Source organism: Pelodiscus sinensis, chromosome 8, assembly GCF_049634645.1.
Source record: "Pelodiscus sinensis isolate JC-2024 chromosome 8, ASM4963464v1, whole genome shotgun sequence".
Lineage (NCBI taxonomy): Eukaryota > Metazoa > Chordata > Testudines > Trionychidae > Pelodiscus > Pelodiscus sinensis.
The window spans coordinates 43,254,183-43,270,784 of record NC_134718.1 but is presented as its reverse complement, the minus strand read 5'-3'; the positions used below and the strand labels follow the sequence as shown (position 1 = coordinate 43,270,784).

The window sequence follows — 16,602 nt, the reverse complement described above, 5'->3', positions numbered from 1 at the left end:
TGTCTGAAAAAACATGGCTGTAAATGGAGAGGAATTACGGGCCCTTTTTGTGCCAATTACAGGTCCAGTACCCTCAGAAATGCTTGAGACTTATAATAGAATATGGCATGGTCATATAATCCATCACAGTGCCTTTGCATCAACATGGTATATAAATACAAACAATAATTGTCAAAAGAATACTAGAGTAAGTTCTCTCTCTCTCTCTCTCTCTATATATATATATATACACACACACACGCACAAAAATTCCTGTGGGACAACAGAGTGACATCAGAACATAACCCCAGCTCCAGACTATGATCTCTGCCTCCTTCTGAACCTCAGATGCTTTGGGCCCAGCTGGCCCTATGCAGGCAGCAGCCTTAGCCACGGCTGGGTTCCCCTCCCCAACAGCAGGCCCGGGACTGTCTTGACCGCTCTTCTGGGCCACCACTGCTATCTCTCTGCCTGCTTCCCTGCAGTCTGAACATAGAGCCGGGCACTGGCGGCAGCCATGATCTCCACCCCCTTCCTGGTGCTCTGGGCTCCACCAGCCACACACAGGCAGCAGCTTTAGCCGCAACCGGGCTCCTCTCCCCAGCAGCAGGCCTGGAGCTGTCCGTGGGCCAACAAAGCAGGCCTGGAGCTTGGCCCTCCCCAGCCACCAGGGCTGATACACTGTGGCCTCGGCCCTCCTTGGTGACCAGCGGGATAGGGTTAGGCCTCATGGGGAAGAACCGGGACTGGTGTAGCCTGGGCTGAGGGTCAGGGGGAGAGCCGGGGTTGGCAAGCATATCGAGGGTGCAGCCCCCTCGTAGCTTCTAATTTTTCTTTGAGTGATTGCTCATGCCCATTCTATGTAAGTGTGTGTGCGCAGCGTGCACGCATCGTCGGAAGCTTTTCCCTTAGCAATACATGTCGGGCCAGCAGGGGAACCCCCTGGAGTGACACCGCTATATCGGCCAATATATACTCCTGCTGGCCCTCCACCCCCTCAGTTCCTTCTTACCGCCCGTGATGGTCATTGGAATGTGCTTCTGCTCTTGCTCAGCAAGTGCCCTTTAGCAATTATTCAGTATTAAAGTTCTTTGTTCTTCTTCGGGTGATGTCCCTGTGGGTGCTCCACGCAATGTGTAGGGACATCCTGGAGCCATGGAGTGGAGCTTTTTCTAGTAGTGTCTGCGAGCCGCACATGCGCGTGGGGAGCCTCGTGCACAAGACTCACTCCACTCCCTCTCCCTTCAGTTCCTCTTCTACCATCCTCGGTCACGGACAGAGCTCTTCATTCTGCTCAGCTACTGAGGAAGAGTGACAGTTAAACAACCTGCTCATAAGGAATGGGCTTTGGACACGAACCTATCCCTCCCCAGCTCGATGCTGCCCCCCATGGAGGCTCCAGCTCAGACTCTACATGATGCAGGCACAGATGGCATAGCACAGCTTTCACCCCTGCGCTCCAGAGGGGCTTCCACAATGCAGCCCTCCTTAAGGCTCTCTCCACCTTATCGCAGTTCTCCTGTACTGTCAGAGCAGTATGCTTTTAATCGGGGGAACCAATACAGTGTTTTTTCCTCTCTGCACTTGTCCCCTACTACATCTCGCTATCCTTACTACTACCATAATAAACCATCACACCCTCCTTGGTACTCAGAGTGGCCGTACCCTCCACCCCACTACCCACCTCATTGGGCGTCATGCGACCACTGGAGCATATGGAAAAATCACTGTGCTTCATCCTCTACCTCGAGGTGGAGACTGCTTCCACCCTCTCCGTGTCACACTGTACCAGCTACCGCAAACTATGATGAAGAGGAGGAAGGTCAACTCTGACAAACATACTGAGTTATGCCAGGTGGATTTGCCCCCTGACAATGCTTCCTTACATCTCGAAGAGGCGGTAATACCAGACAATACTCACACATCGGATGACATAGAACAAATTCTGGAGCTGTATAAGAGGATGGCAACAACACAAGAGGTCCACCTCCAGGAAATAGGGGAGAAACAGCACCAACTTTTGAAAAATATCCACCCTGTTTCACAGATAAGAATTACACTCCCAATCGACGAGGCAATAATGGAGGTCTCAGATGAAGTCTAGCGAACCCTCACCTCGATTCAGCCAACATGTAAGAGTTCTAACAGGAAGTACTTCGTACCACCAAAAGACCTAGATTTCCTTTTCTCACATCCACAACCTAACTCTCTTGTCATCAATGCCACCGACCAATGTGCAAAAGCTCCCCACACCAAACCAGCATCTAATGACAAAGAAGTTAGACCTAGTTGGGAAAAAGGTCAATTCTTCAGCCACTCTTCAATTAATAACTGCCAACTACACAGCCTTACTGGAAAACCATTACTTTGACAACTCTTCCAAGCTGGCTGAGTTGATGGAACACCTCCCTGAATCCAAAAGGCCCATTCTTAGGGGAAATCATACATGAGGGTCATATGATTGCTCATACAGTACTCCTTTCCACAATAGATATAGCCGACACTGCAGCCAGGGCTACAGCCATAGTGATGAGAAGAGTCACTTGGCTTCTATCAGCCGGAGTACCCAAAGAACTCCAGTCCAGGGTAGAAGACCTCCCCTTTAATAAGTTAAAGCTTTTTGCGGCTACCACGGACGAAATCCTACACAGTAGCAAGGACTCCCGCATTACCCTCCGTACACTTGGCATGTATACCGCATGTCAACTCAAAGGGGCAGGGCCCAACAGGGTTGTGGATTCGCTTCAAGACAGAGAAACACTAAGGCCATGTCTCCACTGCAAAATTAAGTCATCCTAGCTTACATTGCTATAAAGCCATCACAATAAGTGAATCACTTGTGCATGTCTACATTTTGCTTATCGTGTGACCAAGAGCGCTTATATTGATGGTCTGTCAGTATGGGACATTGTGGGATGGTGCCTGAAAACCAGAAATAGTCAACATAAACAGTACTATCTCTGCAAGTAAAATTTCTGCAAGCTGCATGGAAACTTTTCGAAGACACCATAAGAGAAGCCCAACTTAAATGTATACCCCAAATTAAAAAACAAAGTAAGAGAACCAAAAAAGTGCCACCGTGGCTTGACAACCAAGTAAAAGAAGCAGTGAGAGATAAAAAGACATCTTTTAAAAAGTAGAAGTCAAATCCTAGTGAGGAAAATAGAAAGGACCATAAACTGCGTCAAATTAAGTGTAAAAATATAATAAGAAAAGCCAAAAAGAAATGTGAAGAACAGCTGGCTGAAAACTTAAAAAGTAATAGCAAATGTTTTTTAAGTATATCAGAAGCAGGAAGCCTGCTAAACAATCAGTGGGGCCCTTGGATGACTGAGGTGCTAAATGAGCACTCAAAGATGATAAAATCATAGCGGAGAAGCTAAATGAATTCTTTGCTTCAGTCTTCACGGCTGAGGATATTGCGCAGATTCCAAAACCTGAGCCAGTCTTTTTCGGTGACAAATTTGAGAATTGTCCCAGAATGAGGTGTCATTAGAGAAGGTTTTGGAACAAATTGATAAACTTAACAGTAACAAGTCACCAAGACCAAATGGCATTCACCCAAAAGTTCTGAAAGAACTCAAATGTGAAATTGCAGAACTATTAACTGTGGTTTGTAGCCTATCCTTTAAATCAGCTTCCATTTCTAATGACTGGAAGATAGTTAACATGACGCCAATATTTTAAAAAGGCTCTGGAGGAGATCCTGGCAATTACAGACCAGTAAGTCTAATGTCAGTACTGGGTAAGTTAGTTAAAATTATAGTAATGAATTGTCAGACATAGAGATAAACAAAATTTGTTGGGGGAAGGTCAACATGGTTTCTGTAAAGGGAAATCATGCCTTACTAATCTGCTAGAGTTCTTTGAGAGGGTCAACAAACTGCTCAAGATAGTTAAGACCAAAGCAGACTGTGAAGAGCTTCAAAAAGATCTCACCAAACTAAGTGATTGGGCAACAAAATGGCAAATGAAATTTAATGTTGATAAATGTAAAGAAATGAACATTAGAAAAGTTAATCCCAACTATACATACAATATGATGGGGACTAATTTAGCCACAACTACCCGAGAGAGATATTGGAGTTATTGTGGATAGTTCTGAAAACATCCACTCAGTGTGCAGCGGCAGTCAAAATACAAATAGAATGTTAGGAATCATTACGAAAGGGATAGAGAATAAGACAGATAATATCTTATTGACTCGATATAGAACCATGGTATGCCCACATCTTGAATACTGTGTACAGATGTGGTTACCTCAACCCAAAAAAGCATTCACAAAACTTGGGAAAAGGTTCAGAAAAGGGCAACAAAAATTATAAGGGGTTTGGAATGGGTCCCATATGAAGAGAGATTTAAAAGACGAGGACTTTTCAGCTTAGAAAAGAGAAGACAAAGAGGGGATATGATAGAGGTCTATAAAATCATGACGGGTGTGGAAAAAGTAAATAAGGAAAAGTTATTTACTTATTCCCACAATAAGTCACCAAATGAAATTAATAAGCAGCAGGTTTTAAACAAACAAAAGGAAGTATTTCTTCACTCAGCGCACAGTTAACCTCTGGAACAACTTGCCAGAGGATGTGGTGAAGGCTAGGACTTTAATGGGGTTCAAAAAAGAGCTAGATAGATTCATGGAGGTTAGGTCTATCAATGGCTATTAGCAGGGCTTGAAGAACAGCAGCGAAAGCCACTCGCCAGCCCTACACTGTGCATGACCTGTATTGCGCATATGCGCACCACAAACAAATGGGGGGCCCAGCTGAAATCTACTCGCCACAGGTGAGTAGATTCAATGCTTTGTCAAGCCCTGGCTGTTGGCCAGGTTGGGTAAGAATGGTGTCCCTGGCCTCTGTTTGTCTCGAAATGGGTGACAGGAGAGGGGTCACGTGAGGATTACCTGTTGTGTTCCCTTCCTCTGGGGCATCAGGTATTGGCCACTGTTGGCAGACAGGATACTGGGCTAGATGGAGCTGTGATCTGACCCAGTATAGCCGTTCGTATGTTCTTATCTACACTGCAGTATCTGCACTGATACCACATTGATCTAACTACATCGACCTTGACTCTACGCTGCTCAAGGATGTAGAGTTATTAAGTTTGTGCAATGGGTCAGTTATGTTGCAGGAGCAAAATTTAAATGTAGACACATCCATAGTTTGGTTGATATAAACTACCATGCATCAGCTTAACTTTGTTGTGTAGACCAGACCTAAGACTTTGAATGGGAAACCATCAGAAGCAGTAACAATCAAAACCACTTAAAAGTTAAAAAAATATTACAAGACAGGTGTTTGCCCTGTCTGTGAATACAAACAAAAGGCTGTTTTCAGTATAACACAAAAGAGTGTGAATGCATTTATTGAAGAAACATCTTGTAGAACACCTCATTCTATGGAAAACAGCAAGCTCGACAACAGACTGAAATTGAGGGGAAGAAGGATAGAATCTACTCTATTAGAAAGGTAACTTAATAAGAGTAGATCCAAGTTCATTTTTTTCTATTATTTTGTTTTGTATTGTAGCCATTTGTTTCTACTACTCTGGTTGGTTTCTAGTTACATCTTTATTCTTTTTTAAATAAACCTACTTTTGTTTTATTGTTAGAGTTTAAAAGCGCTGTGTAGTTTACAGGAGCAGTGGTTTATGGTAAAACTGGAGTACAATGCACCTCTGGGTGCAGAGGATCTCGAACTTCTAAGTAGAGCCCTGTACAGATATAAAAATCTGGATCTTCATCCAATTCACATCTGCTTGAAACAACATGCATCCGATCTCCAATCTACTCTCTGCCTTTTATGTATATCCACATTTGCACCATGGCAGGAGCAAGTGGTCTCACAGTGTCTCGTTCTCCGGTGGAGCTTCTGTGTGGGTGTTGGTGTGAATTAGGGGTGCTTGTTCTGCTATGACCTGTCAGGGACTTGTCCTGGAAAGTGGAATCAGGGTGCTCCCACAGAGGAGCATAGTTGAGGCACACATGTTTTTCCCATTCCAACCCACCCACCGGGTGATTATCAGGGAGTGAGGCAAGCACTAGTGCCCCAATCCTGCTCCCTAGCAAGTACCTGGTGGGGCAGAGCAGGATAAGCACCTGTGCCCTCACCCCTCTCCCTGTAAGCACTATGCAGGACAGAGCGGGACGAGTACTTGTACCTCGGTCATGCTTCTCTGCAGGAGTGCCCCAACTGTGCTTCCTGATAAGCACCTGGTGGGTTGGTAAAAGTGCCCGCTTTTCCATGGTCGCTGGCCACTAATCCACCCCTTCAGGGGTCCATGGCTGACTCCATAACTTCACTTTTAAAAGTCATAAGGGCTAATAGTGGAGAAGGGTCATGCAGGTAGAGATTGAGGGAGCAGGGTCTTGTGGAAAAGAGATGTGAGAGGGCAGAGACTAAGAAGACTAAGGGGTGGCAAAAAGATTGGGATTAACAGGCATTGCATCTCAGCTGCTCAGGGTGCTAAAATCAGCTGAGGCAGCAGCAACATAGGTTGGTAGACCCCCTTTTGTAGTTGCCATGGCTTAATTCCTCAACCTGGCACTCTGAGTGTAGATATGGGGGCCAGCTAGCAGAATAAACTTATAAGAACCTGTCTCTGTAATTCCCAGAAACAAACTTGTCCGGTCTCAGTTTCCCTGAGACCCAAAAGAAGGATGATCGGTCACTGCAACCATCCAAGTTTAATTAAAAATATATATAAAATAAACTGTTTTCCAGGGAAAAAATCACTTTGGAATCACCTCCCTGAGGCAAAGCTCTTCCCCCTACTCCAACTTCCGTTTCACTTGGAGTTGGGAAAACAAACAGAGGGAATCCGCAGAGAAAAATGGGACTCTGCTCCTCCCGAATAACTTAGGGTATATCTTGACTACATCCCTCTTTTGACAGAGGGGTGTAAATCAGACACTTTGAAATTGCAAGTGAAGCTGGGATTTGAATTTCCTGCACTTCACTTGCATATTCGCATCATGGCGCTCTTTCGAAAAAGCATTGTTTTGAAAATGAAACCTCAGTCTAGACGTGGTTCTTTCAAAAATAGAAGCCTTTTTTGAAAGATCCTGAAAACCTCATTTTTTTGAGGCTTCTTTCGAAAAAGACTTCTATTTTCAAAAGAACTGCATCTAGACTGCGTTTTCACTTTTGAAATAGCGCCATGACGCAAATATGCAAACGAAGCATGGGAAATTCAAATCCCGGATTCATTTGAAATTTCGAAGTGTCTAATTTACATCCCTCTGTTGAAAGAGGGATGTAGTCTAGAAGTACCATATGACACACAGGTTTCAGGACACAAATATCAACCAATACTGGTTAATCAAAACAAAAAAGGAAAACACTTGTATTATCAAAACAAGACTCCTGTTGCAAGCATAGTAAATGACTGGATGTTAAAGGCCATGAAATGAAACAGACTCGGGAAATCCCTGGGTTGTAATCCTTAGTTGCAAAAGAGAAAAACAATTAACCAGCTCAGACATGTTTTCCAAACCCCAAAACAAAGAAAACAATAAAACTTGATGGACTATCTAAACTTTTCCCTACTTACACATTTCAAGGAGTCTGTTCCCAGGAAAGCCCTTCTCCTTCGATATGTAGGGAAAAAACTGCTCTAATCTAAAAACAAAAGGAAGATAGAGAAAAAAACCCTCTGTCGATTTGAAATTCCTATCTGCATTTCACTGGCTGAATGCCCAAAAGTCCCTCCCTCAGGTACATTTCCAGAGTTGCTTAACCCTTCCCTCACTCTCCAGGTAAGTCAGACTCTCCTTAGCAGCATCTATTCATGACAGTAATACACACATCCACTCCAATATCCACAAAAATAACTCATGATTATCTGTAGATTTGCAGGGCTCTCTCTGTGATAGGTGTCAGGGACTGGATATCACAGGGGAACAATCCAAAGGGACTGGGGATGTATCCACAGTTAACTAGAAAAACAAAGTTAGGGCCTGAGTAGCTGAAATGCTGGTGATATCAAAAGGAGCTGGCACCCAGCTACCACAAGACTCCTTGACAAGGTGAGTCTCAGTCCTGGGTGCCCCAACAACCATTATAACTTGTAAAAGAGTATTTTTATCAACCACCACTAACAAAATCTGCCATTTTGCATTAATTTAAAAAAAGCATAACATATCAATTGAAAATAATCACATTAATGGTAAACTCACAGTAAACAGGTTAAAAAAATGCAGAAACCTCTTATAAATAGCCAATGATATTTTATTTTTGGCAGTGTATTGGAACAATCCACAACTGAAGATGAAAGAACCTAAAGGAGTTAACCTGGAATGGTATTTCAATTAAAACCGTTCCCTAACACTTACATTAAGAGGAATTATTAATGGAATGATGTCAGATTGAAGGGAGATCACAAATGGTGCTCCACAGGGATCTATTCTGGGTTTGATGTAGGTATGGAGATCATACTGCTCGGGCTCGTCTACACTGGCCCCTTTTCCGGAAGGGGCATGTTAATTTCAGCTATCGTAGTAGGGAAATCCGCGGGGATTTAAATATCCCCCGCGGCATTTAAATAAAAATGTCCGCCGCTTTTTTCCGGCTTTTAGAAAAGCCGGAAAAGAGCGTCTACACTGGCCCCGATCCTCCGGAAAAAGCGCCCTTTTCCGGAGGCTCTTATTCCTACTTTGAAGGTGTCCAACCAGTTTTGGAGCAGTAGCCGCTATAGTGGCTACTGATATAGCAAACTAGACACACTCAACTGGCCGAACCGCCACATGTGGCTAGTGGCTAGTGTGATGGAAGGGTACAAATGCTGTGAAAGTGGTTAGAATAGGTGATGCTTGCAGTCCCTTTTAATCCTATAATTCTATGATTGTAAGGGAAACTAAGGAATTAAGTACTATCACAATTGTCACTTTTTGCTCAAAGTGCAAAGCATACTCCTCTAACATAAAAATGTAGCATCTAAATGTTTAAAAATCCCTACAAAAACATAACACCACACATTTAATTTTTCCCCAGGAGAGAAGATGAGAGAGTACAAACTACATATAACAGAGGTTAGTCACAACAATGTGCTTCTGGAAAGTACTCAAATACTACAGTTATGAGGGCAGTCTAAGAACCGGTACAGAATAGACTAGAAAGGGTAAGAGAAAAGTGAGGTGCAGACTGGCACTATATTTTGAATTCTGCATTTTTTACCTTTTTAAAATCACAAATACAAACAGGAATAATAATGCTGTTTAGTGTGTATATCATGTAAATAAACATTTATTTGGTGCTTGATGTTAAGATAAATTCTGATTTTCAAAACCTGTGGAGTTTTTAACAAGCCTAAAACATATTGTTAGAATCAGTTTTATTGTTTACAGCGTTGAATAGCAATACTGATTTATTTTTATAATTAAATATAATTGTTTTAACATGTTTTGATATCTAATTGCAAACTTAGTAACCACAATAGAACCTTGATTATGGTTACAGATTAGCCTTCTTTTCTATATTTATATAGCTACAGCTTTTGGAAAGAGCTGGATTAGATTTGAAACCTCTGGCATTGTCTATTCAGCATTTCGGTTTATTTCCTCATCTCCCTGATGACTGAGGTGGTTTTCTATTTATGCTATCCATATTTAGTTTGTGCACATGGGAATTAAATACATCCAAGTCTTTTTACTGCACAACTAATGTCCCTATTGGACTGGTTCATGAGAGAAGAGCCATTTAACTATTAAAGTGAAACAAAGAAAAATATAACCTTATGGATGCCTGAGCTTAAATTATCAAATACTTGAATCAATAGAAAGATGACCCATACACTATAACTTATTTATGTAAAAATTATCTTCATTTTTAAAATTTTTCCATAGGTCCATGTTGGTAACACCTGTAGTTTTATAGTAACAAACAGGTCTCACTATCCCCATTTCTCTCTACCTGTAACAAAGGCTCATATTTACCTGTTTCATAGCTCTGGTAAACACTGAAAAAGGTGAGAATTTTGTCCTCACGCTTCTACCTATATACATAATATTCAACTGATTAATTTGTTTTCATATGGAGAGTTCCCTCATTTCATAGGTGACATCCACTCCAAACTGAACTCTCAGATACAGTTTGGAAATAGAATGTAAACAGTTTTCCTGTCCTACAAATATTTTCAAGAATTTAACATTTTTTCCCATTTCGCACTGACACAAGAACTAGAAATCCTGAAAATACTGAAAAACGTTTTTTGTTTCAGATTAAAACATTTTGTTTGATGATTTAGAAAAGCTTCATTTTTATTTTGACATTTTTCTTTTTTTAATCTTTTTGCATTCTAATTAGCTTTATTTTCTAATCAAAAAGTAATTTCTAAATAGAAAACCAGTATTTTTCACGCTAACAATTTCTAACCTTTTTTTCTCAACATTTTTTTGAGTTGGGGAATGTATTGAATTTGATACTGTTGCATTGAACAGCATTGTTTTTGACAAATAGACAAATTTCATGAAAAATAATTACTTAAAACACTCCAGACAAGTTGTAATAAAGTTCTATGATCATATGCTTATCCCTGTGCACTGATACTGTCAGGCTCACAACAAATTGGAGTTCATAAAACTCATTCTTGAATAATGAAAATATAATTTAATTGCCATGTTGACACATCAGCTGTGGAGATGCTACCAGTTGCGCCTTTATTAATGATTAATTATTTATTAAGGCCGCTAAGAGCCCTAGTTATGGATTCGGGAGAGAAATGAAATATGGGTTTAAATTTATTAGGCAATGAGAAACTTTTCAGGGAAATGAACATCTATATACAAGAGATGAACAGGTGAACTAATGTTCAGCAATGGAAGAGAAGCTTGTCATAATAGGCATACATTAAACAAGACTGAATGTATTATTTTACTACCAAGTTGGACTGACAAGGCAATAGAAGTGGGGAAGTAGCATTATTTCTAAACGATTCCATATAATCTAATGAGACAAAATTTCTGAGTTAGTCTGATGTACTATCAGAAAGTAAAAAGGGATCAATTAAAGAAGATCAGGACATGGCAATGAATCTACATGATTTCTTTGTATCAGTCTACACAGCAGATACCTGTCACAGACCAACTCTTTTCAGTTAATAAAGAATTATCAGAGACTGAGTTATCAACAGAGGAGGTACCAGAATAAAGTGATAAACTGAGAGTACTAAATCACTAGGACTGAAGGGTATTCAGACAGTCTTGTCCTGATGGAATCTAGAATTAAAGATCCAAATAATCCAAAATAGTATTCATGTGCCTATTTCCCATAGGGTTCAATTGTAATTAGGTCCCTAAATATCTATGAGGACCTGGACCAAAGTGACTAAGATGCTAAAAAATATGCAATCTGTTATTTAAATCATATGCTATCCCAGAAGGTTGATAATAGTAAATGTTTTAGACAACATTTTGTGGGGAAGTTAAAAACCACCACACCTCATGAGACTGATAGTAAGCACCCAGGAAAGGGTTAGTAATCTACCCCAGCTATTAAGGCAAACGAATTGTAACAATGCCAATCAAAGAAAAAGCTATAATTGGTGGAACAGATTGTTGGGCGGAGTCATAGTAGCCTTTAAAAGGTGTTCTGTTTCTCACTTCAATTTGCAGGTGGATGAGGGAGGGAGTTTCTGGCTATGTTACATGGAAGAAAAAGCAAAACCGCTGGCTATTAAAAACAGTTCTGCTTTTTACTTCTGTCATGTAGTGAATAATTCCTCTTTGCAAAGAAAGTGGAATGAGCTACAGATATGGAAACTCAGTTATTGCCTGGCTATTTTGACACTTGTGGCAGGTTAATAAATACTTGTAAGTAAATCCAAGGGGCCTTCGCTTATTCCAGCCTATTTTTCAGCGTATGAGAGAGATGGGGTGAGTGCACATCAGTATCTTACTACCATCTGAATGAGTTACTAGAAACTGTTTGACTTTCCCGTAGCCCTCTAAATGTCGAGGGTGGGTAGCAGGATCCGGATGGCGCTGCTCCCACTGAAGGAGAGAGGGGCAGTAGGCAGAGTGCGGGTGACTGGGGGGGCCAGCAGGAGACGAGCCGTAGCCAGTAGCTGATGTATGTCTCAGCGCTAGGGCCCACTAGCACAGTAATCGTCCTGAGAGAGCAACAGGTAGGCCTCCTTCCCGCCTCCCAAGCTGCGTACCCCAGAGAGCCCGGCACTCCCTCAAGGCCCGCGGCCACGCCGGGCTACCCAGCAGGGGCGCGCCCCCACCCTTCCGAAAAAGGAGGCCACGAGCGTGAGAGTGCCCTGCGCGCGCAGCCCGCGGGCGCAGTGCATGCTGGTCGTTGTAGTGCTGGCGGACCTGCCGCGCTCCCCGCCGCTCTGCGTGCGCTATAGGTAGTGGTTTACGAGCAGAAGGAATGGCGACGAGGGCTGATACCATTGCATATGAAGGAGGGGGAGGCGCGACCTCCCCTGCTCTCACCCCACGGAGAACGCTGCGGATTAATTTACTGCGGGGATGTAAATTGCCTCGCACATTGTGTGGATTCTTCCCTTCTCCGCGCGCCAACGGAAACGCTCCGTTTTGTTGCCATCCTCTGCAAAGCTGTGTAAATGGTAGGGTCCACTGGTGGCCCGCCTCTCTTTCTCCTCCCCAGGCCCGGCAGGCTCCTTGGTAGATTGTGCTCAGCCCAAACCCCCAACTCTACGCTCCCTCCCCCCCGCTCTTAGAAGCGCTGTTCCCATTGGCTGTGGCTCGGCGCTTTTGCCAATCAGGAAGCGGCTATCATGGAGGAAGGGAATAAATACAAGATGGCTGCTCCTATAAAACCAGGCGTTGGGCTTCTCCCTAGCGATGGACGAATAGAAGCTTTAATCCGCGCTTTGGGGCCTCTCCATTGCTACCACCCGCACTGTTGCTACTCCCGGGGCCCAGTGGGACTCCGCTGGCCGTCATCGCGCTCAGTCGCTCCCTATCTTTATCCGCGGGGGCCGACGTCGGGGTGTGGAGCCTGAGAGGCCTAGGCCAGGCCCCTACATCCTCCTTCCTGAGAGAGCGACGGCGGCCCCTGCCTGCCACTCGTCTGCTCTCATCCAACCAGGCCCAGGCTCCTGGCCATGGCGGTCTCCAGGTCTGTATAAGCCGGTAGGGGAGGAGGACGGCGGCCGGTGGCCCGCGGCCCCTGCTGTATGCCGGGTGTGGGGGGATGTAACTCGCTCCCTTTCCGATCGCTTCCTTAACCTCTTGAGCCTCCCCCCAGGTGTTTTCCCTGCCAGGCAGCGTGCGGCACTTGCGGCCTCCAGTGTGTGCATTTGGCGCTGCTGCATGGCTCTGATCGCGGGCTCAGTCCATGGCGTGTTCACCGGCCGGGGTAACTGCAACCCCAGTAGCAAACTGAAGCCCTTAGTTCAGTAAGAAGCGTGTGGACCCTGCTCCTCCTTACTGCCACCCCGCTTCCCCTACCACCCCGCTTAGCATCCTGTACACACTGTCAAAAGATGTACCTTCCTGCCGAAGATTAGTGGTATCCTGCCTCTTCAAGATAGCCCACCAGTGTATTGGAAGCGATGATACTGGCCCAGGAGTTGACAGGAACCACTTTGCTTTGTTTGCCTCCTAGAATGATAGTAATAAAATCGTAGACTTCCATACAGATACGTGATTGTGTTCTCTATCTGGTTGGTGGTATTTACTTAAACCTATGTGAATCAGGGTATGCTGGGGATTTAGTATTTAACAATAAAAACTTTATTCAAATATTTGTGTATTATAATAATGACTGACATTCCAGTCATCCTTTTGAGAACAGAAAAACTTCATAACGGGATAGCCCCACCCACCTCTGATTTTTACCATTACCTAGATGTTTTGACAAGTGGTGGTGATATTTGGGAATAATCTACTTAGATTATGTACATTTTAAAACTTCTGTAACAAAAGTGGATCCTAATCCAAAAGTGTGCTTTTTAAGTAAGTAGTGAGGTTCATATCTTTATCCATAGGTTTCTACACCAGTGAGGCCAAGTGATTAGACACGAGAAGCTTTGTATTTGACACACGATGTCAGTTGTACGGAACAAGATAAATCAAAATGTAATGAGACATTTTCCCTAAATTATTCATAAAACTGATTATTCTAACAAGCTTTCTTCAGTTCAATTTTGCAATCAGATGCCATATGTCATGGAAAGCTATGCAGTTATTTCTGAAACTGTGAGACTAGTAAAACAATACCATACATGTTGTAAAAAGACATTAGTAGTGTATCTGTGAGAGAGAGAGTTCCAGGAAGCTTAATAAGGAGTCACTTCAAGAGCCAAGTAGTGAAAAGGAACTGCATGTTTTGAAACACTTTTAACGGTTGGGATGTTCCTGTTGTTTCCAGTGTTTCAGTCTACATGCAGAAGTGATACTGTATAAGTTTGGCCTTAGTACATTTTTACAGTAGATACAGCAGAAACGTCACACAATGCAGATCTTATACAGTAACACTCTTCTGACAAGTGACCTTTCCCTAAAGTTAAATATAAGAACTGGAGTATTGTATCAATCTGTATTACACCTGATGGTAGAAAACCATGTGTTGTCACTCCTGAACACAGAAATATCAATATGCTTTTCTTTCAGAATTCCTTTCCTTGCATGAATATATATGAATTGTTGATGTGAGTTTAATTTTCACCTAAGGTCTGGTTCATTAATGGTATGGTCTTTACAATTTGATCTTAGAGATCTGAACTCTCCCCATGGTAGTTGTGGTTAAAAGCATGTTTTTATATATATATATATATATATATATATATATATATAAAAAAAAATACAGAGAGAGAGAGAGCGCTAGCTAGCTAAAGATTACCATTCAGTTTTAACAATAAATAGTGGGGGAAAATAAGTCTGCATAAATATCTTTATAGGGTAGTACCACCTGATATTAGTTAGTATGCTTCCCTAAAGCTAACCATTTGATATTAGAACCTTATTTCACACACACAATCCTATCCCTGTGTTTGCTGCTGATTTGCTTTTATAGTTTCCTAGATTTCAAGAACAAAAGATTGCCAAGTACCTTGCTGTATGTGTGAAGATTAGCTTTGAAAGATGGATTAATAGAGAAACCTTCCTAAAATCTTGGCTAGTCAGAACTAAGCTTTAAACAGATGGAGAAAATCTGAGAATCTGGTCAGAACCAGATTAGAATCTTATAGTGCCGTTTATAGTTTATAGTGCTGCTATAGCTAAGACACATTTACTTTTGTTTAAAACAAAGTCTTTAATTAAAACATGGCTAGCACTTTATGGAATGAAGAAAATGAATGAAGAGTGGGATGTATTGCCAGACTCTCTAGAAATTTTGTTTTTTTCATTGTCTTGGTACTTTGGGGGTTGGGTGGGCATTTAATTATTTAAGACAGAGTAGTAGAAGCCCCATAACAAAAGGCCTTGTAAGACTGTAAAACACAGATGATGCCATATTTCCTGCAATAAGACATAGATCAGTAGGGGCTACCCAATGGATGTCATTCACAAGAATAAATATAAGTGGATTTTGAGGCAAAATAGCCTTCTTCTCAGGAGACAAACCCATATTCCTACAGTGCCCTCTTCTCCAATCTCCAAGAATATGCCTTGAACTAGGGATGTTAGCATATAGCCATTTAAACAACTTAATTGATAAGCCTAGGCTTATCTGTTAATCCAAATGACTACACGCAGACCCCCTTGTTGCCTCTTCTTTAAGCTGGATCCCCACTTGAGTCAGCTTTGGTGGAGCTGGCTCCCTCACGCACTGCACTGCTGTCTTTTTATCAGAGGCAGCAGTGTGGGGTGGGAAGGATCTCTGTAGCAGGCTGGGCTGCTTGGACAGAGTCTGCTCCCTGGGATGCCAGAGCAGCCTCTGTCTGCGGGGAGTGCACGCCACCCTCCTCTCCCATTCTGTTGGAGCTGGTGTGCTTGTGAGAGCTGACTTTTAAACTGTCTCCCCTTGTGGACCAGTTCCGGCTGCCACCCTGTGCTGCTGCCTTTAATACAGAGGCAGCAGTGTAGGAGGGCAGGGGGCTTCCTGGGAATAGTGTTGGGAGTGGGGAGCACACTGGCTGCCAGCCCCATCCCTGGGAAGTATTGCAGTAACTGTGTAACAACAAAAAATTGTTGACTACAGTTACTAAAATATATCTAACATCCCTACCTTGAACAGAGGTAATTTGATGAGAATTCTTTTCTTGCCTACTTCTCTTTCCCTATTAGCTGTATAGGGGAGTCTTTCTAGGTAACGGAGTTCTTTCTTGGTAAAAACAGTGCAAGAACAATTTTTCCTCTTCTTTCTCTCTCTCACTAGGCTTGCTAACCAATGTGAGCATGGTAGGAATCCCTATTTCAGAAAGGAATTATGAAATCATGAGACTGTGGAACTAGATGGCTCAAGTCAGGGACTACCATTGTGAACAGATCTGCTGTACCCTGTTAGTCATTTGCTTAAATCTGGTCCCTGTTACAGTAGCAGTCATTATGATGTCATGGTGGCTTTGGTGGTCTTTGTGATATAGAATTATAGAACTAGAAGGAACCTTGAGAGATCATCAAGTCCAGTCCTCTCATGGCAGGAACAAACACCATCTAGACCAGGGGTGGGCAATCATTTTTGATGGGGGACCACTCCAAGATTTTTGAAA

At 42.8% G+C, this 16,602-nt stretch overlaps 1 protein-coding gene across 1 annotated transcript in view; it reads left to right on the top strand.

The window, feature by feature from the left end:
* The first annotated feature begins 12,717 nt into the window (after positions 1-12,717).
* The window catches only part of BTAF1 (B-TFIID TATA-box binding protein associated factor 1), a 117,882-nt gene continuing 113,997 nt past the window's right edge, over positions 12,718-16,602 (top strand). The window contains exon 1 of the mRNA XM_014581830.3: positions 12,718-13,064. Coding sequence (XP_014437316.1) covers positions 13,051-13,064 — 14 coding nt within the window. The 5' untranslated portion in view covers positions 12,718-13,050. The remainder of the gene's footprint in view (positions 13,065-16,602) is intronic.